This window comes from Vidua macroura, chromosome 12, assembly GCF_024509145.1.
Source record: "Vidua macroura isolate BioBank_ID:100142 chromosome 12, ASM2450914v1, whole genome shotgun sequence".
NCBI classification, from domain to species: Eukaryota; Metazoa; Chordata; class Aves; order Passeriformes; family Viduidae; genus Vidua; species Vidua macroura.
Window position 1 is genome coordinate 21,687,818 of NC_071582.1, and position 23,566 is coordinate 21,711,383.

Sequence of the window (23,566 nt, forward strand, 5' to 3'; positions counted from 1 at the left end):
GGCATCTGACATTCTGGTGACCTCCCATTTCCTCCTCCCACTCCTGGCCATGGATGTGGAACCTTCCCCAGGGAGGGAACAGTCCTGGTTGGACTGGTTCATTCCACCAGCCTGGAGACACCCCCGTTCTCCCAGGATTTACACAATCCACACCCTATTAAAGCTCAAAACCACACTGGTGTTTCTGTACCTTAAAAAGAATTGACCACTACAATACAACAACAACAAAAAAAAAAAAAAAAGAAGAAACCATTTTATTGATGCTGTAATATGGGAGAGATTTAGAAAAACATACCTGGAACTCCCTGGATAAGGAAACACAGTATCAAAATAGGCCAGTTAGTACAACAAAACAAATCCTCTCCAATAAGCTTCAAGTAATGCAATCATAAAAGAATTTGGCTAAAAAGTAACTCTTTACTCTGAGATGTTTTCTGTAAGAAACTAAAGGAAAGCAGCAGCAGATCTGTTTTACTACAGACACGTATTTAGTAAATATATTAAGGGTATTTCTATATAAAAACTGCCCTGCACATCCAACACTGTCTGGAGCCTCCACGTGGCCTCTTCAATCCTACAAGACTCTGCCCAAAAAGGGAGGAAAAAAAAAAAAAAAAAAAGGAGATAAACACAATTCTACTGTAAAGAAAAGGAGCCCAAGGCCTGGAGGGGCAGCTGGGGGAGCCCAAACAAGACAAAGCAGGGAACTCTGACTCCAGCCCTCATTTTTCAGGAATATGGAGAGGAAGTTTGGCTTTTCTGCATCAGGATGCCCCATTCCCCCTCGGTGGTTATCAGCAAAGGCTTTTAAAAAGCAGACTGAGGTCAGCACTCACTGGTGCTCAATTTAAACAGCTCCATTCCTTAACAGGCTCGTTTTTCAAAGACTTCCCTTGAACAGTAACAAATTTCATGGGTTTTTTGGTTTTTTTTTTTCATGAAACTTCCTTATGGAAACCATCCTTCAGTAAAAAATGAAGCCTTGTTTCACGGGGAGATTCCAGCAATTAAAAATTCTCCTTCCATTAATCCTCACTCCTGACATCTTCCCCCACAAATAAGATCAAAGCACATCATTTACAGCTCACACTTCCACGAGCTGGTGTGTGAAAACCCAGACCCTGAAGTGCCTCACTGAGCTGCTCAGCCCCACCCTGACGAGGAGTGGAATTGTGCAGCAGCAGGAGCAGGGCACTGGGATCCAGCTGCTGCTCCCCAAACCAGGCCACTCCAGCCCCACTCCCCAGCCTGCAGGAGTCAGGATTGAAGCATTCAGGAACACTCTGGAGGGAGGGAGGGCAGGGAGTGTTAGTGTTCAAATGGAAAACCTGATTTTTTTTTTTTTTTTAAAGTCTTGTAGAAGCAAAGGCACTAAATCTTAAGCTTATATATTAAATAAAGGCTGTAACTTGGCCAGCCAAGTTACAAGAGACAGCAAAACACCTTCCTGTGTGTGTGTGTCACAGCCCACCCTGCTCAGGCAGTGTGACAAATGAGCCACTTTCTCTTAATCATTAAGGGACATCCAACAGCTACAACACTCAGCCACACTGCTCTGCACAGTTTATTTTTAACCATCCCATGAGAGTTCAAGTTCAAGGATCAACTGGAGCTTCTGGGTGTAGGCCCTGCTTTAATAAGTGGTCAATCAGACATTAAAATAATTTTACCTCCATGTCATCATTTTGACAGTTTTAAAAGACGTTCTGCACTTTTTATCCACCTCATGAAAGAAGTGCCAGGCCTGAAACGCCATAGCCCTGGTGTAGTGTTTGATGAGGAGAAAATGCTTCAGCTTTGGGAGTTGTTTGGGGTTGGGAGGCTGTAGCTGCAGCTCTGCCACCATCACTGATTTGAGGGCAGCACGAAGCCCCTGGAGGTTCTCGGTGCCACGAGCACGGCCCCAGACCCGTCAGCACACCAGGCCCTGCCTCATGCGGATGATCTGCAGCAGGGCAGCCTGCACGTCCTCATCCATGTGACCCTGGAGGAGCAAACACCCGTCACAAACGCTGGGAACCCCTCTGAGCACCCCCCCAGCCACCCTGAGGCCTCACCTGGACAGCGCTGAGCAGGTGTGTCCTGTACACTGCCACCACCTCCTGGTGCTGCCGCGCGGCGTCCTGCCAGAGACACCACGGGGACACCAGGTGAGCTCCCCACGCCTCCAACCCCTGCCCTGCCAGCCCTCTGCACCTGCCACACCAAGCAAAGCTGGGTTTCCAGGTCTAAGTTTCATCCCTTCCACTAATCAAGGAAAAAAAAAAAAATAAAAAAAGGGATTGCTCTTTCGCTGGGAGGCTGCCAGAGCCAGCCAGGAGCTGAGGTCACAGAATTTCCTGACCATCAGAGCCCAGCTCCTGGCCCGTTGTGGTGGTTGGGAGTCTGGTCAGAAAGGAAGTCAGATAAACTTTCCCAGGCATTCCTCTGGGAAGTTCAGAGAAAACTGAGAAAAAGAATTAAAGCAATCCCACAGCTAGTATTTTGAACTTGTTATTAATTGTAAGATGTTTACAAGGTTAGTGTTGTTCCTAATGAACCAATAGTGTAAGGAGTATTAGCTGAAGATCAGTCAGGTCCAACCTTCTCAGAACTAGCTACAAAAAGAATGTGAGGCTAATAAACTCAGCTTTCACCTTCCAAAAACAAGAGTCATGTCACTTCCTTCACCATCCTCAATGCAACAGCGACAGCCCTGCACACTGGCTTCATCACCAGCATCAGCTATTTGGTTAAAATCACCCAGTTTAGAACACGTTGCCTCGTAAGAATCAGCCCTGCAGATACTCTGGTAGATGTGTTTGTGAATCTGAGCAGGAGCAGAACTTGCTTTGCTCAGACACAGCTTTACTGAAGCCACAGAAGTGTGCACAAAATCCCCTGCTCTGTCAGTGCTTCATGGCAAACAGCACAGCCCGGGCTTGCAGGCAGAGGAACACAACTGCAAGCCATGAAGAAATTACCACCCCACCCTGCCAAGGTGAGGAAAAAATACATGGTTCTAAGAAACAACTAAAGCTGAGCCTTCAGGAATGGTCTTGGCAGGATTATAGCAGAGTATCCCATAAGCACAGGTTCTCCCACTTGGCTTACATCCTTTTTATCTGGAAAAGCTGTCAGGTGTTGTAATTCAGACTGAAGAGGAAAGCAGAAAAAAACTGACAGAGAAGCAGAACTGAGGGGGAAAAGCCCAAGCAAAGCATGGCCAGGGTGCTGTGAAGCGTGAGGCTGCAGTCCCACCCCCGGCTCCAGCGGGCACATCCACATGTCCCTGTTTGTACAGGGAATTAGGCAATGCTACTGCACGTCAGGCAACACCTTGTGTGAGCACTTACAGCCAGCTGCTGCTGGAGTGTTTTCACTTGGCTCTGGAGCAGTTCCACCTGCTGGTTGTGCCTCTTGGAGGGGATCCCAGTGGTGTATGTCAGCTGGGACAAGCCGTTGAGAGCCTGCTTCAACCGCTCCACGTCGTTCAGCAGCTCTGTTATCTTTTAAAAAAAAAACACAGAAAACACCATTTAAGGATGTCTCACTGCAAACTGCTCTTTAACATTCTTTTGAGTCTGATGAAGCCCAGCAAGCACTGAAGGGTCTTTGCCCCAGCTTGCTTAAGAGAGGACTTTGCTTTCTTGACATGCTGGTTCCCACTGTGCTCCCTGGCACTGGGGGGTGTCAGGAACAGACCCTGCAGGTCAGCAGTGACATAAGGGACTGAAAATCTGAGGATATTCCAGGTCTAACTTCTAGGAGGAACAGTAAACCTTCAGAAGTCAGGTCAGAGATGCCCAACAAACACAGCTCCAGAGGAAGCAGGAGCTGATATCCCCAGAAGTCTGAAGCTTTTACAGAATTTAAACACTACACCATGTCCAGAACACATAAGGGACTGGAAGAACGTTGCATGATGCAAAATCAGGACTTCAGCTGCTTTGGGCCAGCCCTGGGCTCCTAATGCTCAGCACAAAGCGGTGCTGGAGCACCTCAGGAGCTGCAGCCCAGTGCCTGAATGCTGAGCTGAGAGCATCAGGAGCACGAAGCCCAGATCTCACCTTGTTGTCCTTGGCTTCCACCTGCTTTGCAGACTCCTGGATCCTCTTCTGCAGGTCAATAATGGTTGTCAGCGACTTGTCACACCTTTCCTTCTGGTCCTTGATCTCCTGCTCGATGCTGCAGCTCCTCAGCTGGAGCAGCTCCTTCTCGTCCTTGAGGGACAGCTCGCTCCTCCTGGCCTGCAGGGCCTCCTCACAGGCCTGCTCGTACTTCTGGCTCATGCTGGCCAAGTGGCCAGCCATGCTGCTCACCTGGGCCTCCAGGGCACCCTTCATGGAGCTGTACTCCGCCATGGCCACCACCTCCTGGCTCTGCAGCTCTGCCAGGGCCTGCTGGCTCAGCTGCAGCTCTGCCCGCAGCCTCAGCACCTCCTCGCTCTTGCCTTGGCTTTCCGCCTCCTTCTCCTTCAGGCTGCGCTTGACGGCCGCGATTTCTCCCTCCAGCCCTTCCTTCAGCCGGGCGTGTTCCACCAGAGGCACCGAGGACCCCTTCAGCTCAGCCAGCTCCCGCTGCAGCTCCCCGACTCGCAGCGTTTCCTCGCGGTGACGCTCCTCCTTCCTGCTCAGGGCCTCCTGCAGCTCCTCCACGGCGCGCCCCAGGGCCTCCCTCAGCGCCTCCAGGTGCTCCGCCGGGAGCTGCGGAGCCGCGGCGCCGTCCTGCTGCCCCTCCTGCCCCGTGTGCTTCCTCAGCAGAGCCCTCAGCTGCCGGCCCAGCCCCTCCATGCTGCTGGCACACAGCCTCTCCAGCCGGCGGGATCTCTCCGCCAGGACGTAGTTCTGCTGCAGGTCGTTCTGGACGGAGAGGAGCCCGCTGCGGAGCCTCTCGCTCTCCTCTCTGCACCTCCGCGCCTCCTCCTCGCTTCCCCGGCATCTCTGCTCCTGCTCCTGCAGCTGCGCCCTCAGCTCCTCCACGGTGGCTTCCAAGCTCTGCTCTCTGTCCTCGGAGGAGGCCACCGGGGCGTATTTCGACTTGATGCACTCCTGAATTGTGTCCAGTTCCTTCTTCTGGGCTTCGATTTCTGCATGCAGCTGTGAGATTTCATCTCGCCCCCTCTGGTGCTCAGCCCTAACGGCAGCGTTGCTCTCCTGCAGCTCTCGCACGCTTTTATTTAAAGTATTTACCGTGGCTTCGTGATCTTTTAAGCTGATATACTCCGTCTGCAATTGGTTCTGTAAGAGTTTCACCTTGTTTTTTAAAGCTCCGTTTTCTTCGTTTACCCTCAGGAACTCTTGCTTTATCTCTCCAATTTTGCCCTTCAGATCTGACAGCTCCCCGTTGGTTTTTTCCAGGGTGCTGTTCAGGACAGTTTTGACCTCCTCGTGCGTGGTGGCCAGCACGTACTGATCCCTCAGGGTCTCCCTCAGGCCAGTGATCTCAGTCACCAGTTTGCCCACTTTTGCTCGCTCCTCATCATATTTCTTCTGAAGCTCAGCAAGCTGCTTTTCAAGCTCAATCCCATTCGATTTTAAAGCTTCCACCTCTTTCTTGTGCTGCTCTGGAGACAGGTACGCAGCTTGCAAGTGGCTGATATTCTCATTTAAGTTGTTCTTCTCTGCCAGCAACTTTTCAGCTTCTGCTTTGCTTTCATTGTACTTCTTTGTTATTTCAAAAAGCTTTTTTGTCAGGTCACCCACAGCCAGATCGTTTGCTTTCTTCAACTCCTCATGAATTTTTAAAGGCACATTCTGGTTTTTAATTTCAGTTTTTAGCATTTGGACTTGCTGCTTCAGCACCTTGTTATCAGCCTGCAATCTTTCAAGTTCCTTCTGCAGAGTCTCATTCTTGTGTGATAGCTCAGAAATCGCCTTCCCCAGCTCCTCTTCCCTCTGCTCAAACCCGCTCCTCATTTGCTCGTGCTCTTCTGCCTTCACATGCCGTGCCAGCTGAGCTCTCTGACTCTCAGACTCCCTCTGCAACAGCACAACCTCTGCCTGCAGCCTCTCCCGCTCCCCCTCCACCTCTGCCAGCCTCCTTGCTTTCTCATTCACCTCGTCTGACAGCAAACCCTTCATGCTCTCAAACTGCTCTGCGCTCACAGACTGCGCCAATTTGGCCGCCGTCTCTCTGAGCTGCCCTTCCAACTCCGTGACATCCCTGCCCCTTTTATCTCGCTCCACCTCCACCTTCGCAAGCTCCTTCTGCAACCTTTTGTTTTCCTCCACCAGCCTGCCCTCGTCCCTCTGGAACTCCGCCACCAGCAATTCGTTCTGCTTGATCTGGTTCCTCAGTTTCCCCACCTCAGCAGAGGCTCCCTCGTACTTGGCTTTCATCTCCCGGAGCTGCTCCTTGAGCTCCTCCGTCGCCTTGGCGCTCCCCGAGGCCACCTCGCTGGCCAGGTGCTCCTTGAGGGCGAGGAAGTGGCTCTGCATCTGCTTCACTTTGCCCTCGGAGTCGAACATCCTCTTCTGCACGTCCCTCAGGGCGTCCTCCAGCTGCCTGACCTGGCTGTCGGACTCTGCCTTGCTCCGCTCGCACTCCGAGGCCAGAGCTCTGCACTCCGAGCCCTTCAGGGCCAGCTCCCTCTGCAGCTTGCTGATCTCCTCCTTGGCTGCACCAAAGCAGCTCCTCAGGCTCTCCAGCTCTTTCTTCAAAGTCTCCTTCTCGGAGCTGGGAGCCTGGCTCGGCAGGGAGAGCTCCAGGGGCCTCAGCATAGACCTGGACTGGAGGGAAAATGGCACAAAAAAATACGAGTTCACAACTCTGAGAGGTCACGTGCACGTGTTTATTGCTTATGATTTAATATGGGAACTGCCATGATTTCATATGGGAACTGCCATGATTTCATATGGGAACTGCCATTACCTTAATATGGGAACTGCCATTACCTTAATATGGGAACTGCCATGATTTCATATGGGAACTGCCATTACCTTAATATGGGAACTTATTGTAAATGCAGGTGAACAAGTGGGGGGAAATGCTGATGTGTGACTCCAGCTCAGGAGGCTGAATGATTTCTTTATTAGAACTATGCTATAACACATTAATTTACTATTTAAAGGAGATACTAACACTACAAACCTACTTTTCTAACTCCCATCTCTAACTCACTCACAACTGGTGCCCCTCTCTGAGAGCCCAGCCACAGGTGGGTTGGATTGGATTGGGTTGGATTGGGTTGGATTGGATTGGATTGGATTGGCCACCAGCCCCAAACAATCCTCACCAGAACCCAACCAAGCAATCACCCCAGGGAAACAATTCTCCAAACACATTCCACATGGGAAAAACGAGGAGCAGGAATAGAAATTGTTTTCTCTTTCTTCTTTCTGTGCTCCTCTATGAAAAAATCCTGAGAGAGAGAGAAGGATGTGCCTGCCACAGGAGCTGCCATTACTTAATATGGGAACTGCCTAAAATCCAGTTGATCTGAGCATCCCTAGTACAAGACATTTCTCTTGATTTTTTTTTGTGGGTTTTTTTTGTTTTTTTTTTTTTACAGTAAGTGATTCTTGCCCCTACTAGAGAACAGGTATTTCAGCTTTTAACAGCAAAAAATCTCAAATATAGCTCTGCATTACTGCTTCCCAGTCATGGAATGGTTTGGGTTGGAAGGGACCTCAAAGCCCCTCCAGTGCCACCCCTGCCATGGCAGGGACACCTCCACTGTCCCAGGCTGCTCCAAGCCCCATCCAACCCAGCCTTGGACATTTCCAGGGGCAGCCACAGCTTCTCTGGGAATTCCATTCCAGCTCCTCCCCAGGGAACAATTCCTTCCCAGTATCCCATCTAAACCTAGAGGGGCAGGTATAATGCATTAATTCCACTTCCCTTGTTCTGCATCCATATTTAATCACTCATCTGCTAGGACAAATTTAATTTATTAAGCTATTGCTCCCATCCCTCAAGTGTGTGAAAATAATTTTATAAGGAATCAGAGCAGAGAATGCCATGGCTAACAGGCCCTTCTTGCTGAGAAGACTGAGGAGTGCAGTCACGTGGAATTCTAGAAGGGTCTGTGCTGGAAGGGACCTAAAAGACCATCTCATTGCACCCCCAAGGCTCTGCTGGACCTTGTTTATACCCAAATTGTTGCTTTTAAAGGTTGATAGCTATCAAACAGAATTGCCAGGGAACTCTTATATAGCAGGCAGGAAAATTAAATAATCATATTATCATATTAATATTATTTTATTATAATATTTTATTATATTATCATATTAATATTATTTTATTAATTACATATTATTTTATATATAAAAATATAATATTTTATATTATTTACTTATATTATATTATATTATATTATATTATATTATATTATATTATATTATATTATATTATATTATATTATATTATATTATATTATATTATATTATATTATATTATATGTAATATAATTCTATCATTATAATTATGTTACAATTATACTATAATATATTATTAAATTAGAAAAACAGGATGGAGATGAATCCCGAGTTTCCAGAGTGACTGTGGAAAACACGTTTAGGAGAGCTCAGGACAGAGCCAGCAGCTCCCAGCATTTACAGCCCTGTCGCAGACAGGACTCTAGAGGGCACCCGCAGTAAAAAATAAACACGGAAAAGCAAGAATTCCCCAGAACCGTGTGCTCAGAAGCAATGCTCAATAAACACACTTTTATAAGCACGTTTAGCTTTCCCAGCACGACTATCTCAGAGTTCCTTCCAGTGGTAAAATATTTATTACCTGGGATTCTGCTGCAAACGCTTGGCCTTGTTTAAGTAATAAATCTTCTTTTCCTGCATTTTCAAAGCAAACAGTGTTTAGGCTCTGCTTAAAAACAGGAACACAATCACAAGAACACTGATTTTCCTGCCCAGCTTTATTCTGGTCACTGGGGTCACACTAGGCTGAAGGCTGGTGTTTAAGTGCTTGTCATTAAAACAACTTCTACTTAATCAATGCCCACAGGAAGGCTGGCCAAGGTCCTCCTAAGGAGGAGGAGAGAGGTGGTTTTGCCAGGCTGGGTTCTGGTCCTGCACAAGGGCCAGAGCTGGCAGCTTGCCCGGCAGGGAAAGCATCCCCTGCACTCCCCATCCGTGACTCCTCCTGCCAGGCAGCCAAACTCTCAAAATGCCATTTCACCTGTCAAGAGCCCTTGTGTTACACCAGTGCGAGGCTGGGCTGGAGGCAGGAGGCTCCAGCTCCTGGGAACTGGCTCCTCAGCCAGGTGGGAGCTCAGGTGCTGTGCTCCAGCTCTGACACAGCTGCAGCCCCTCAGCCCGCGAGGATGGGAAGGGCTGCTCCACTGGCTCCTGCTCAGCTCGCTGTTCAGCTGAGCAGAGCACACAGCAGAGCCCCCAGGCACATCTGCCAAGGCCAGGCACTCCTGGGAGATGGATCCCTGGTGCCCTGGCAGCTCCCACAAGCACAGCTCAGCTCACAGGGCTGGGCACGAGGCCTGGCTGCATTGCAGACCAGCAACAGGAAGAGATGGCCAAAAAGCCCCTTTAATCCCTGTATTCCAACACCCCACCAGCACAGCCTTAACAACTGACTGTACTTACTGCTTCCAAAGTTCCCTCCAGACCCCGCAGAGTCACCCTAAAACCAAAGGGCAAGAAACAAAAGTAAGCTGAAAAATCATTGCAAATTTCTGCTCTGTGTTAAGCTAGGAGTGAAGGGGCAGGGAAAGCTTTTGCAATGAGATAACCATTCAGCAGTTCCAGCAATTTAAAATGCTGAAGTACTTCCTACTGTAAATATCAATAGCTACATCCCATTTCAATTCACTCAACATACTTCATAATACTTGAGTTTAGCTTTGAGAGCTTCAATAGTCCTTAAACTTTCTTCCTGCTGCTTTTCCTTGGTAGTCAGGATTTTCTTCAGCTCATCTTTCTGAAAGAGAAGGAGAGCCAAATAGCCAAAGCCACAAGAATGGACAGGTTTGTAAGACCTCAAGGAACTTTTTGAAGAGTTTAGACAGAACTTCAACCAAGATCAGCACCGAAAGAATCCCTAATTTTTGCTTCTGGAATTGTCCTTCAAGACTGCTCCTCTACAGGAGGAGTCTTGAAGAATGAGTCAAGAATATGCACCAACATAACCTGCCACTGTTTAAGTAATTCATGTTGGTTAGTCTTGCATTACTGGAAGTCACTACAGAGATGCTTAATATTATCAGTGTGCTTCATATGCTAAGTGTGCTTCAAAGCAGCCTTGGGAATGGTAATTATTTGCAGTAACAGAAATGCTGTGGAGCTGCATTAACTGAACCAGAGCAGCAGATGCTTCGTTTGGCATTTTTAGGTAGCTTTTAAGTAACGTACTTAAAACTGCAGAGGAAATAAAAGAGAGAGCTGCTTCCCCTACTCCCCAGTGCTGTTACAGGTGACACATCCTACCTCATTCTCAAGATCATCTGCAAACATTTGCTCCTGCAAAAATGACGACAAAAAAAAAAAAAAATCCCCCCCAAATCATTTTCTCAATGATGTTCAAGGGGCTCACACACAGTTCATCAAATCCACCCCAGCTTCCAATGCTCCCCTTCCAATTTCCATCCAGCTTTATTGCTCTGGTTCCTATTTCTCTAGCCAGGATGTCTGGCAGAGCAATGTCTCTGGGACTGGAATATCTCCTGTTTTCCAGCTCAGACACTCCTGAGGCAGCCGAGTACAGCTTTCAGATTCTGCTGATTTTGGGAAGTTTCTCTTCAGAAGTTTATTTTATAAAGGCAATGCTTAAAACAGGAGTTCAGACAAGCCAGTGACTGCACTAAGAAATATTCTTTCTATCCATGGGCTACATTTAGGAGAAGCTGCATAAATGAACCTCTACAAAAATACAGCAAAGAGACAGCCTCCACAAAGCAAAAAAACAACAAAAAAAATCCTCTTTATGTTTTCTTTCTACGAGTCACACTTAGACCTCCAAACAGAGGGAATTTTTTTTAAAAATCAGCATTTCAAATTTGGGTGAGAAACTTCTGTTGAAAACCTTTGGCTTTGTTTTCTTGCCAACTGAAGATTTCTTTTTTTTTTTTCCTCTGTGCTTCCACTTCCAGTAACAGCTGGAAAATCAGCTGATGACAAAGCCCTGCCACACACCACCTATATTTAATGGAGAGATGAAGTTCAGCCTCCAAATCCCAGCACTCCAGAGCAGCCCGTGGCTCAGCTGCATGGGGGGGCAGAGCCACCAATGCTGCTGCCCAAATTTCTGGGTGTCAGGGAAGGGCACTGCATCAGCCTCCTGACAATTCCAGAGTTAACTACAAGACCCCAGGCTTTTCCAGCAGGCAGTGAGTGACACACCTTGCAGTAATTCCCAGGAAAGCTGTGGACACCACATCCTAACTCCACGGGCCAGCACCAGGGGGCTGTCCCAGGTTTCCAGGCAGGCACCCCGAGCCTTGGTTTACCTCACTGAGCTGCAGCTGCAGCCCACTGATTCTGTCCAGCAGCATCCTCTGCTCCTCCTGCACCTCTCTCATCCGGTCTTTCAGATCTTGGTTTTCCAGCTCCAAGTCCTTGAAAGTGAAATCTGACACTTAAAACCAAAAATGAACACCTCCCCACACTGCACACACCTTGGGAAAGGTAAAGACTCTGAGCCAACAGATTTAACAGAGTTAAATCTTCAGATTTACTGAGGACTCTGAGCCCTGCCTAGCCTTTTGAAAACTGCAATGACATGGGAATGAGATGGGAAAATTAATGCTGCTTAGTAGAACAATTATGACACAGATTATTTTTAGTACGACACAAACACACATCTCCTGAGAACGTTAAAAAAAATAAATCTTCCTCATTTGTGACTGATTTTACTGCACAGGCAGAAGGTTAAGAGGCAGGAAAGGTTAAGACAGGGACACTTCCAACTATTTATTAGCTGAGAAAAGTGCAGTTTTTTTCCTGAAAGAAGTTCACAGCTCATCTGCATAATTGCCACAGTGCACATCATGCAGTTAGGTTTTAAGCAAGCAGCAACGTGTGACCTGTGCCCAGGGGATCATTAGTGCCCACTTCAGCAGCCCAGCTTGGCTCGTGATCCCAGTGGGAGCCCGCAGGATGCTCCCCACCCACCTGAGTGCTGGGCTCCTTCTGGAACAGCTGGAGCTCCTGGTGTGCTCCACAGCCCCGGGCCCACTGCTGGGACACGCTGGTGCCCTGTCAGAGCAGCAGGAGAGCATTCCTTGAGATCCCTGCACCATCCCAGCCTCCCCGGCTCCCACCGGGACAGGGGTCACCCCCCTGACCTCAGCCCCACACACGGGATCCCCTCTGCACACCCCAGTGACAAACGGCCTCAGCAAGTACCTTTTGCTCAGCCTGCCCTCTCTTGACGCTGTCTCTTCCTAAAAAAGCACCACAGAACCAGGGAGTTACAAAAGGCTTTTCCTTCGGATTCACGGAACAACGCGACGCATTCGGCCAATTCCATCCCCCTTCCACCCTGGGAGGGCATTTCAGAAAAATACCTCACCACAGTTAAACATGGAAATAAGGGTAAATAACTCCCATGATCAATACTGTTAAGCCCTCGAGGCACCAGAGCCTGCAACCCTCTTAAAAGCTTTGCTAAAACCACACAACCCCAAGAACTGTCCTTCCCCTCCCAAGCTGGCAGCTCATGTCCTCTGTGGTCAAAGGACCACGGCTGCCCTCCGAAACAGCTCCTGGAGCCACAGGAGCAGGGACACAATTCCACCCAAAGGAAGGTGTTGTAGGTTCCTCCTACCTCTGCTGGAGTCCTCAACGGCAGCTTTTATTAAAGCCAAAATGTCAATATTGTCCCCAATCCTGGCATAGTAAGCACAGTCATGCCCAAGGCCATCAGTCAAACCAACATCAGCACCATTCCTGAGCAACACCTCCACGGCATCCTTGCAGCCATATTCACAGCCTAGCATGAGGGCAGTCCTGGGATGGGGAGAGAGATGGGGTTGAGGGCTCTGGGGATCCCACAGAGCATCACCCACAGAGCCAAGCCCTGTCTCTGACCACAGAAAGCTCAGCCACGGCACTCTCCCTCCGTCCACAGAGGAAACAGCTTCCCAAAGTCACTCGGGCAATGTTTAAATATTTGTCAAAAAGCAAACAAACCCGCCATAATAACAATATTTGCACAGAACCAGCAGAGACTTGCTGCCTTTGAAAGTCACCCGGTGTTTGGGGAGCTCCCATGACTTTGGCTTCCTCTACCAGATCCGAGTCTCAACAGACACAACAAACTCCAGGCAAGGAGTTCAGACAAGGTTTGGAGAGGGGGGTGCCTGGGAGCCCTGGCACAGCTTCCCCAAGCAGCTGCAGGACGTGCAATGGGGGTAGCCAGGCTTCATCCCACGGCAGCCTCAGGAACTCTCCAAGAAACAACTGGCACAAGCAGCAGCTAGAAACAAAACCCCCTCCCCTGGCCCCGGGAAGAAACAGCTCGAGGTCCCTCGGGAGCTCCAGTGCACTCAGGACTTCTTGCCAGAGCACCACTTTTGCCACGGCCCGTTGTGCACATTGACCCCAAAGGCTGCTTGGGACAGAAAAACCCTTCAGTGTGGGTTCCCTGCTGGCAAGAACAAGGCTGGGAACATTCTGGATGCCAGCAGGAGAAAAGGCCAGGCTTCACCGCGGTGCTGAACGGGCAGATCCGCTTCCGAGCCAGCTGCCAGGTTCTGCTCCCCCAGCCCGAGCACAGGCATTGTGCCAAGGGGCAGCGCTCCCTCCCGTGCCAGCAGGACCCCCAGAGCCCCCCCCAGGCCTCACCTGCTCTGCTTGTCCCTGGCGTTGACATCGGCCCCCCTGTCCAGGAGCAGCTGGCAGAGCGCGGGGCGGCACATCTGGGTGGCCAGCACCAGCGGTGTCCTCCCGTCCTGGGGGACAGGGGGACAGCGTGAGGGCAGGGGGGGAGGCAGGGGGGGCCAGCAGCTCCCTCTGTGCAGCAGGGAGGGGCAGGAGGAGGGGGAGGCAGCCCCTTACCCCGTCCTTGGAGTTGACGGCGGCGCCGTGGTCGCAGAGCAGCTGGATGCTGGCAGAGCAGTCGGACATGGCTGGGGACAGAGCAGGGAGAGGTGGCACGGGGCAGGGAGAGGTGGCACAGGGCAGGGAGAGGTGGCACGGGGCAGGGAGAGGGGGCACGGGGCAGGGGAGAGGTGGCACGGGGCAGGGAGAGGTGGCACGGGGCAGGGAGAGGTGGCACGGGGCAGGGAGAGGGGGCACGGGGCAGGGAGAGGGGGCACGGGGCAGGGAGAGGGGGCACGGGGCAGGGAGAGGGGGCACGGGGCAGGGAGAGGGGGCACGGGGCAGGGAGAGGGGGCACGGGGCAGGGAGAGGTGGCACGGGGCAGGGAGAGGTGGCACGGGGCAGGGAGAGGTGGCACGGGGCAGGGGAGAGGTGGCACAGGGCAGGGGAGAGGTGGCACGGGGCAGGGGAGAGGTGGCACGGGGCAGGGAGAGGGGGCACGGGGCAGGGGAGAGGGGGCACGGGGCAGGGGAGAGGGGGCACGGGGCAGGGGAGAGGGGGCACAGGGCAGGGAGAGGGGGCACAGGGCAGGGGAGAGGGGGCACAGGGCAGGGAGAGGGGGCACAGGGCAGGGGAGAGGGGGCACAGGGCAGGGAGGGGACCTCGTGCTGTGACAGCAGCCTGGGGAGGCCCCAGTTACAGCCCTGGGTGTGTGTTTGTGTGTGTGTTTGTTTTTGTGTGTGTTAGTGTGTGTTTTTCACCAAAACCCCCAGAGCTGAGCTGAAGCCTGACAAGGCTGCAGGGCTCAGCTCTCACACCACCCAAAAGAATCAAACGCTGCTGGGGCAGCAGGAGGAGGCTGCAGAAAACCCAGAGCAAAGGGTCTTCACCCTCCCTCAGCACTGCCCCAAAACTCTGCTCCTGATATGTGAGCTTGCAGCCCCCCCACGCTGGGCAGCCCCCCGAGGGCTCCCCTGGCAGGGGGGACCCTCCTGGAGCAGTTCTGTGTCAGGAAAAGCAGATGCACAGCACTTTTTCTGTCTTCAGGTTCTTGTTTTATTGTTATCTTATCATGACTTCAGCACTGTCTGCACCCAGGCCTTGCATGCAGGAAAAACAGCCCAAAAGTGGCCAAAAACCTCGTGTGACAAGGCCTTTAAGTCTAATAAAAAACTAAACTACCCAGTTAAGAAGTAACACCTGGATTATTTCCCTTTCTAACCCAATAACTGACCCCTAAGACCCTCAATGTGGATTTTTCTGCCCAGTTACAAGACACCACCCAAACCCAAGAAGAAAGAGGAAGAAGAAAGAAGAAAGGAGCTCCAGACAACACCCTGCACCCTCCATCTTGTACCCATCTATAACATACTAAAAATCCCAAAACCTAAATTCCTCACCCCTGTGACACACTACACTGCTCTCTACAATCCCTACAATCTATCTCACACTTCTGTGGTCTCTGGTTTACTTTGAAGCTTTGGAACCTTCTCCATGAAGGAGGGTCAGAGTCAGTGTTTTGCTGGCACTCAGAGCAGCCCAGGGCACACAGGGGGATCTTCCCCCTGCCCTGGATTCCCACACTGATACTTGCAGATTTTACTCAGCTTCACCTCAGACCTCCAAGCTCCCCAAGACTGTAAAGTTCATTATTGAGGACAAATGTCGTGACAATATAAAATACTCCCTACTACAGCCACCAAAATTAAAGGAGAAGAATTCAGCCCATCTGGAAGTAAATCCATTAATTAAATCTTCATTTCCAAACAGTTACCAGCAAAGCAAACCCCCTCACCTGCATCATGAAGAGCAGTTCTTCCCTGGAGATCCACGTTCTCTGTTGGACAATTGTACTGTTAAAATAAATAATTCCAGTTATCAACCAGAATCCAGACTGCATTTACAACATCAGGTGTTTGAGCTTTAAATTAAAGCAATAAAACGTGATTTAAGTAAAAAAAATATGCACAGGAATTGCACAATTCATTAGACTTTTCACAGATAATGAGCCTTTATACCTGCATGGAGACATGCATCAATTAAAAGTTTAAAAGAACCCATTCAAAATAACAAAAAAAAACAAAAAAAAACAAAAAAAAAAAAAAAAACAAAAAAAAAAAAAAAAAAAAAACCAAAAAAAACACCAAAAAAAAACCCCAAAAAAAAAAAAAAAAAAATCAAATGAGCATACACTGACCAGGAATAAATGAAGAAAAAATAAACATCACACAAACCAAAGACAACCCTCCAACACTGTTTCACTAATGAGAGTTTGTGGCTATAAATGCCCAGCTTTTGAAGCAAACACCACCCTGGAGCAGCCAGTGTTGCTGTTCCCAAACTGCATTCAGACAGGGAACAGCAGCCTTTAAAAGACACTCAGCCCCATTTTCTTCAAGAACCACAAACTACAACTTGACTTGCCAGTCTACGAAAAGATTAAAAAAAAAAAAAAGAAGTTTATTTTCTTTATTTTAGCCCTCTTTCAGCCCCAGCCTGGTATTTAACATGAAAAGCTCTTTTCCCCATGACTCTTAAAAAACAATCTGATCAGTTAAGAAAGAAATGACACATCCCACTTCTGAAGCAGCGTATGGAAAGCCACCTTTTCCCCCTCAGTGTAAGAGCTGTAGGAGACAAGCTGTGTTTTCAGTACCTGCAAGAGCTTCTGCAAGCACAAAGCATGGCCATACTTTGCAGCCAGGTGCAGGGCGTTCCTGCCTGAAAACAGAGAAGAGCAGCTCAGGGGTTTTTGGCTCAGTGAATTTCTGATGAACATCCCCAGCATTTGAGATCCAACAGCTCCTGTGTGCCAGTCCCTGCAGATCTGTGCTGACATCTCCTCTCTACACCTCACTCTGCCACAGCCTTTTCCTGCTCCAGGGAATCTTCCATCAAGGATGAGAGTTCATTTGTGAAATTAATCTCAAAATACTGCATCTGACTCCACACAAGGACTTAAAACAATCAACTCTCCCATAAGAGGAGGAGGCCAAGTGATCTCTGTAAATTTTCTCGTTCTCAGCTTCGTATTAAACCTATTAAATTCTGAGGTAACAACCTGAAAATTAGCACCTGTTTTTAACTGTCTCCTCCACGAGGCCTTCCACAAACTCTGCTACCACGCAAGGAAATCTGGAAGGTTCAGATGAACTCTGAGCTCCTGAGGCTCAGCTGGGCACACAAACGCCTCCCACAACGTTCCATTTGAATCCTCACCTCGAGTTCATTTAAAACTTATCCTGCTCTCACTCAGAAATGCTGATCTCACCAGGGAGTCTGGAGCACATTATAAACACAGGGAGAGCAGCACAAACCCACATTCCTTAAGTTCTGCTGCATTCATCAGTTCCATGGCAGGCCAGTTTCCTCAGGACCAGCAACAAGTCACACAAATAATTTGCTTTTTGCCAGCTACAGAAAGAAGGAAGAGCTATCCTGTGGTCCAGCTTAACTTTACTGCAGAATGAAACCCAGCTGAGAGCATTGCCAGGCTGCTCAGGGTGAGCAAACCCACCTGCAGCATCAGTGGCTGTGATATCAACTCCGTGCACCAGGATGGTGTTCAAGCAATCCAGGTTTCCCTTTGATGCTACAACATGGAATCTAAAAAAAAACAAAAAAAAAAAGAAAAAAGAGAGAAAAGACCTTGCTCAGGCACAGCTGGTATGTACACAAAAATGGCAATATTGGCCAGGAAAGACAAAGCCAGCAGCTGTGTAAGGGAAGTGTTACCGGGGCCAGCTCTGGACAGCATCCAGAGTTAAGGGTTCTGCAAACACTGCTTCAAGGAACAAGGCAAATTTCCTGAGAAACAATCATTGTTTACCTGGATGAGTGAACCAGGTGAAATACCAGTGGGGTTTCAGTTTCTCTTTAACACTCAAACCTGGCAAGAGCAAGTCTTTGAACACTGATCACTTGGAAGTGAAGACTGTTTGGGAGTTTCCCTTTCCAGCCAGCTGGGCTCCAGCTCAGTGGAGCTAGGTTTAGATGAGGTATCACACGGATTTCTGTACTCAAAAAGGCTTCTGGAGCAGCAGGGGCATGATTTCCAGCAGCCTCCCAGCACCACGCCCGAGCTCGGGGAGTCACTTACGCGGATCTCCCTTCCACGTCCAGCTTTGTGGGACTGACCCCCTTCTTGGCCAGGATGGATGAAACCTTGTCCACGTCGCCCCTCTCAGCTGCCTTCATCAACCTGTCATCATACTTGCTCCAGTCTGGGTTCAGCTGGGAGACAGAAGCAGAGATGTGAGTTCATGGAGCACCAGGGGCTGAGCCACGACAAAACCCGCCTGGCTTTGCGAACGGTGCTGCACCACCAGGATGCCTGGAGTCCCCTGTGCAACATCCCCGTCACACTGCTGCTGGCACTGAACGTGCACAGCTCTGGCACAGCCTGGTTAGGCCACTTTGGTCCTAAAGGAGACCTTCAGGATCAAATTTCTTTGGTTTTCCTCACTCTGTCTCAGTTTGCCTTCGCTCAATTTCATATTCCGACAACAAACGATTTTAAACAATCGTGCATTAAAAATACACTCCAGGACATGGCCTTTCCTGGCTGTGCCAGGCTGTTCAGTGGGTCATAAATCAGTTAAGTGTGATATTCAAGGGAAGGACAGCTACTGAGCTGCAGAAGAAAGAAATTCAAAGCTGACAGTTTTGAACTGCCTGCAGTTCCCAAAGCACTGCGGAGGGCAGAGAAAGCCCCAGTCAGTTATAAATAGACCCCCACCATTCAGCCCAGACAGCCCTCACCCCCCACTCCTCTCTTGTTTACTTCAAACTTAGACTTTCAGGCCCCAGGCCAAGCCTCCCATCCCAAAATGCAGAGCTTGTTCTCTTCCCTGCCAAAACCATCCCTGTGAATGGCTCGGGGTTTTTCAGGAAACTGCTCTGTGACAGAAACCTCACATCCAAGCTGGACACTGATGACTGGATATTCATTCAAGGAGCTTTTAAGGGAAGAACAAGGCTTCCAAAGGAGTATTTTAATCAAAACAGGAGTATGACATTCAAATCTAACTCTGCACAGCAGAAGAATTTGCTGGTAAGAGTGAGACCCAAGCAGCCTGTGGGTGCAAGAAGTTACTTTTCAGTGTGGGTCAGAAATTCCTCACAACATGAAGAACATTAAACCAGGTAACCCCAGCCCAGGGTTTGTTTAAGTAAAAGAGGGTACACAAAAAAGAACAACCCCAAAAATCCACTGGCACCACCTGCAGCTGCAGTGATTTGGAAAAGGGAGCTGCCCTCATGATCAGAGGAGACAGAGGGGATCCCATCAATCCATACAAATGTCTCCAAGGGGTGTCAGAGGACAATTCCACACTGTTCAGTGGTACCCAGGACAAGAAGCAATGGCCAGAAACTAAAACACAAGAATTTCCACCTCAACACGAGGAAGAACTTCTTTCCACGGAAGGGGCAGAGCCCTGGAGCAGCTGCCCAGGGAGGGCTGGATTCTCCCTCTCTGGAGACATCCCCACCCCACCCGGACACGCTCCGTGTCACCTGCCCCAGGTGAGCCTGCCTGTGCAGGGGCTGGCCTGGAGGATCTCCAGAGGGCCCTTCCAGCCCGGGTGATAATCTTTACTCTGCTTTCCCACAATAAACAAGATTAGAGTAATCATGAAGGCTTAGCAGCAGCTAACCCAGTCCAGCCCTGCCAGAAGTGACAGGAGCAATAAAAATAGAGCACTAATGAAATTAGCACCAGGGCTGAGGTGCAGCACTGACTCATCAATCAATTAACACATCCATTAGCCTGAAAGCCAAGGCAGCCCGGCTGAGAAGTCATCACCAGTGCCACGTCCCTCCCCAGCTTGGACAGGCTCCCTGCAAAGCCACCTCCTCGTGCAAGGCTTAGCTTTTCATGGAAATACCTTAGAGACCGTGCACACACAGCATCAAGCTCTGTGCCCCCTAAATTCTCCTGGTGCCTTCCCATCCCTACAGGACAGAGATCTCGCCTTGGGTGCTCACACTGGGGTGGGATTGCTGGGTTGTACCTCTGCAGCCAGCACAACTCACCCAAAGGGACAGAAAATCCTCCCAAATCCTCCCCAGCCACTCCCCGCTCCCACTTCATAAAAGTTCTGATTAACAGAAGCATTACTTTAAAAAAACCAACACTTCAGTCACTCGTATCCACGGCCCATGGTGTACCAAGTTTAAAAGGGGATGGAGGGACAGGACACAGGGAATGATCCCCACTGCCAGGGGGCAGGGATGGATGGGAGATTGGGAAGGAATTCTGCCTGCCAGGGTGGGCAGGCCCTGGCACAGCTGTGGCTGCCCCTGGATCCCTGGCAGTGCCCAAGGCCAGGCTGGACAGGGCTTGGAGCAGCCTGGGACAGTGGCAGGTGTCCCTGCCCATGGCAGGTTGTGGAATGGGACGAGCTTTAAGATCCCTTCCAACCCAAACCATTCCAGGATTAAATCATTACACATTTAACAAACGCACTTCACATTTAAGGGAGATTCCTCGCAGGAGGAGTTGCTAAGGAGATCCAACGCTCATTAATTAAACAGAAGTACTACACCCCACCTGCACAATCCAAGCTTTCACATTTTTGCAGCTGCAAACTCCTGCCAGGACACGAAAGCCCAGCCAGAGCTCCGAGATACCTACTGCGTCCTTGGCTGCACAAGAGAACCAACAAATCATGCTGAGCTCGGCTGCCAGGAGCCACCAGCTCCGTCACATCGGCGAGGAACTGCTGCTCTGCTCCTCCTGCTCCATCCTTCACTTAGCTCGGCTCCCCGAGGGTGCTTTCCCCATCCTCAGCATCATCTTCATCCTTCATAACTCTGGCCGGAGCCCGGCCGGAGCGGTCAGCGCCGGACAGCGCTCCCAGGGAATGATGCTCCGGGGTAAACAACCCGCAGCCAGCCTCATCAGCCCGATCTATTTTCTGATAAGGCACTGCTCGATAGGCAGGCGATAGAAAGCAATGGGCATTAATACATTCCCGGCGTGCCCGTGCCCTGAGTCACGGTGTGCGAGTGAGCTCAGGGGACAGGCACGTCGCCAGCCCCGCAGACAGGCACACTCACTCCTTTAAAATGACAAACACGCCCCTGACGGTCCCCGGGCACCCACACGGAGGGCTCGGCACCGCTCGTAGCACGCGAGGACTGAAATACTCCCGGCAGCAATTCCTTCCCCGCTCCGCCGCGCCACAAAGCCGTAACCAGACTCGGGCTCAGGCTTCAGACAGCCACAACTGCCGAGCAGATGGAATGCACGATCCTATTTTGACAGAAATGTAACCCATTTTAAATTAGAAAACACACGTGCCTCCGCTTTAAAAAAAAAAAAAAAATTCTCCTTTTACAGCACTGAAACCCTTTCTGAATAAAACCTGGTTTCAGCTTACTGCTGCTGCCAGTCTGTCTCCCAACATGTGAAACGAGAGGAGTCACAGAGGCTGTGAAAACATTAAACAGACAGCACAATGATTAACAGGAGGGAGATGGAGAATCCCCTTTCACAAGTTTTAAATTTAAGTGGAGATCTCCCAAGTGCCATATTTAGAGGAGTAGGTCAACAGGACAAGCAATGCACTGTTTTGTCTGCAGGAGAGAAACCTGGTCTGGAGCCAGGAAAACACTTACGCTCACCCTGGAGGACACGCAGCAGAGGCTGCAGATAACCTAATAAATGGATCTCCTCAGCAGAGAATTTTAAAATCAGTCGCTCAGATTTGGGTAAATTCTCTCCTCCCCAGTAAGTTCTGAACTATCCCCTCGTCCCCCGTGTGAGCACCAGCCTTTGCCCCACAGCACCAACATCCCCCAAAGAGTGTTCCAAGACCTCTCTGCAATTAGCATCCAAAGCCACTCCAAAAAAGCACAGCGACTGTGCTGTCTTCTGGCCACAACCAAGTCTGTCTCCTCAAGCTAAAAATGGATATTTTTTTTTGTGGGGGGAGAATAAATACACCTCCCAAGTGGCAGTGGCAGAAAAGCCCCACTCCACCAAAATCAGTCTGGTGAGAAATGTAGGTAAGACTGTGGCTTCCAGGTGTTCTCCAGAGAATCCACCCCGAAGGTTTTCCTTGTCTCCACCTCACCTGCCTGCAGACACTCCTCGTGTCTCCCGAGCTGCACCCATCCTGCAGCCCCTCTGTGCTGCAGATCCTCCTGGCACAGGATTTAGGATTGCTGAACCACATTCCCCAGCCCCAGCCAGGCACAGAGCAGCTCCCACGGCTCCATCAGCACCGAGGAGCTCCAGGAAACACGGCCCAGCTACGAACCCCACGGATTAAACCTCCTCCAAGGCAGCTCAAAAGCACCGACTCAAACATGCTCTTCAGAGTGCCCGAAGTGCACAGCCTAATTCAGACTTTTTTCCCCCCAGAATTAAGACCAGGAACGTCATCAGACCCCAGCAGTGCAGATCTCTGGAGGTGCTGCATCACCCTCCACACCACAGACACCTGGGCAAGGCTGATATTGCCCGTCCTGTGTTAACACAGAGCTGTTCAAACTCAGCCTGCCAGGACTCCTGCCCGGCTCCGTGTCTCCAAGGACAGGGAGCAGCCCACCCCCGTGCTGGGCTAGGATCAGAAGCAGCCTGGTTGCCAGCAGCCTGGTTCCTGCAGACAGGACACAGACCCCCTGCTCCACGTGCCCTCCCGGCCCTCAGCCAGTGACAAACCTGTGCTGAAAGGATTGATTTCCCCAGGAAAATCCTCCACACCCTCTGCTAAGAAACTGTACAACTTCAGAGCATGGAGGGACAGGACAAGGGGCAATGGCCTCCCACAGGAAGAGAGGAGCTTTAGGTTGGTTTGGAGGAAATTCCTCCCTTTGAGGGTGGGCAGGCCCTGGCACAGGGTGCCCAGAGCAGCTGTGGATGCCCCTGGATCCCTGGAATATCCCAGGCCAGGCTGGACAGGGCTGGGAGCACCTGGGACAGTGGAAAGTGTCCCTGCCCATAGCAGGGGTGGCACTGGACGGGCTCTAAGGTCACCTAACCCAGCTCAGAAATACCAGCTGTAACTCAAAGCAGCTCCTAAGCCCTTCACAGCGAGCTGGGATAAAGCTGTGAAAGTGAGCCCAGCTCCTGCCACCACAGGGCCAGGCTGATCCTGTCCCCAGCAAAGCCCAGCAGGGGCACAGCCCCTGTAATGCCATTAGCGGGTGACATAAGCACACAGGAGAGCAGAGAGCTCTGGTGACACTGCCAGCACCAGCACAGCACAGCTCAAACACTCTCAGTGGCCCTTCACAGAACCCCAGGGGCACTTGGAAGGGATTTAAACCCCAGCCAGTGCCACCCCTGCCATGGCAGGGACACCTCCCACTGTCCCAGGTGGCTCCAAGCCCTGCCCAGCCTGGCCTTGGGCACTGCCAGGGATCCAGGGACAGCCCCAGCTGCTCTGGGCTCCCTGTGCCAGGGCCTCACCCCCTCACAGGGAGGAATTTCCTCCCACAATCCAATCCAAAGCACCTCTTTCAGAGCCAGGGCCAGGCTCACGCTGGGAGTCCCTGCTCTTTCTCCGGAGGGCAGAGTACATTTGTCATCAGAAGCAACGCGTGGACAGACACACCCTGCCCTTTCAATGGCACAAAGCCACAAACGCTAATGAAGTGCTTCGATTCCTTTCAAAACTGCACAG

The 23,566-nt window shown here is 50.5% G+C and overlaps 1 protein-coding gene across 4 annotated transcripts in view; it reads right to left on the minus strand.

Annotated features, from left to right (window-relative positions):
* Positions 1-236: 236 nt before the first annotated feature.
* The window catches only part of UACA (uveal autoantigen with coiled-coil domains and ankyrin repeats), a 28,989-nt gene continuing 5,659 nt past the window's right edge, over positions 237-23,566 (minus strand). The window contains exons 2-19 of one of the 4 annotated variants that reach the window (XM_053988053.1): positions 18,031-18,164; positions 17,449-17,537; positions 16,588-16,652; positions 15,727-15,784; positions 13,950-14,020; positions 13,737-13,843; positions 12,718-12,899; positions 12,297-12,334; positions 12,063-12,146; positions 11,399-11,506; positions 10,380-10,412; positions 9,775-9,873; positions 9,540-9,576; positions 8,719-8,771; positions 4,050-6,710; positions 3,336-3,488; positions 2,058-2,123; positions 237-1,984 (exon numbers count right to left, since the gene is read on the minus strand). In XM_053988053.1, the coding sequence (XP_053844028.1) occupies positions 1,913-1,984; positions 2,058-2,123; positions 3,336-3,488; positions 4,050-6,710; positions 8,719-8,771; positions 9,540-9,576; positions 9,775-9,873; positions 10,380-10,412; positions 11,399-11,506; positions 12,063-12,146; positions 12,297-12,334; positions 12,718-12,899; positions 13,737-13,843; positions 13,950-14,020; positions 15,727-15,784; positions 16,588-16,652; positions 17,449-17,537; positions 18,031-18,164 (4,110 nt within the window). In that variant the 3' untranslated portion in view covers positions 237-1,912. The remainder of the gene's footprint in view (positions 1,985-2,057; positions 2,124-3,335; positions 3,489-4,049; positions 6,711-8,718; positions 8,772-9,539; positions 9,577-9,774; positions 9,874-10,379; positions 10,413-11,398; positions 11,507-12,062; positions 12,147-12,296; positions 12,335-12,717; positions 12,900-13,736; positions 13,844-13,949; positions 14,021-15,726; positions 15,785-16,587; positions 16,653-17,448; positions 17,538-18,030; positions 18,165-23,566) is intronic. The other 3 variants (XM_053988054.1, XM_053988055.1, XM_053988056.1) reach the window with 3 other exon arrangements.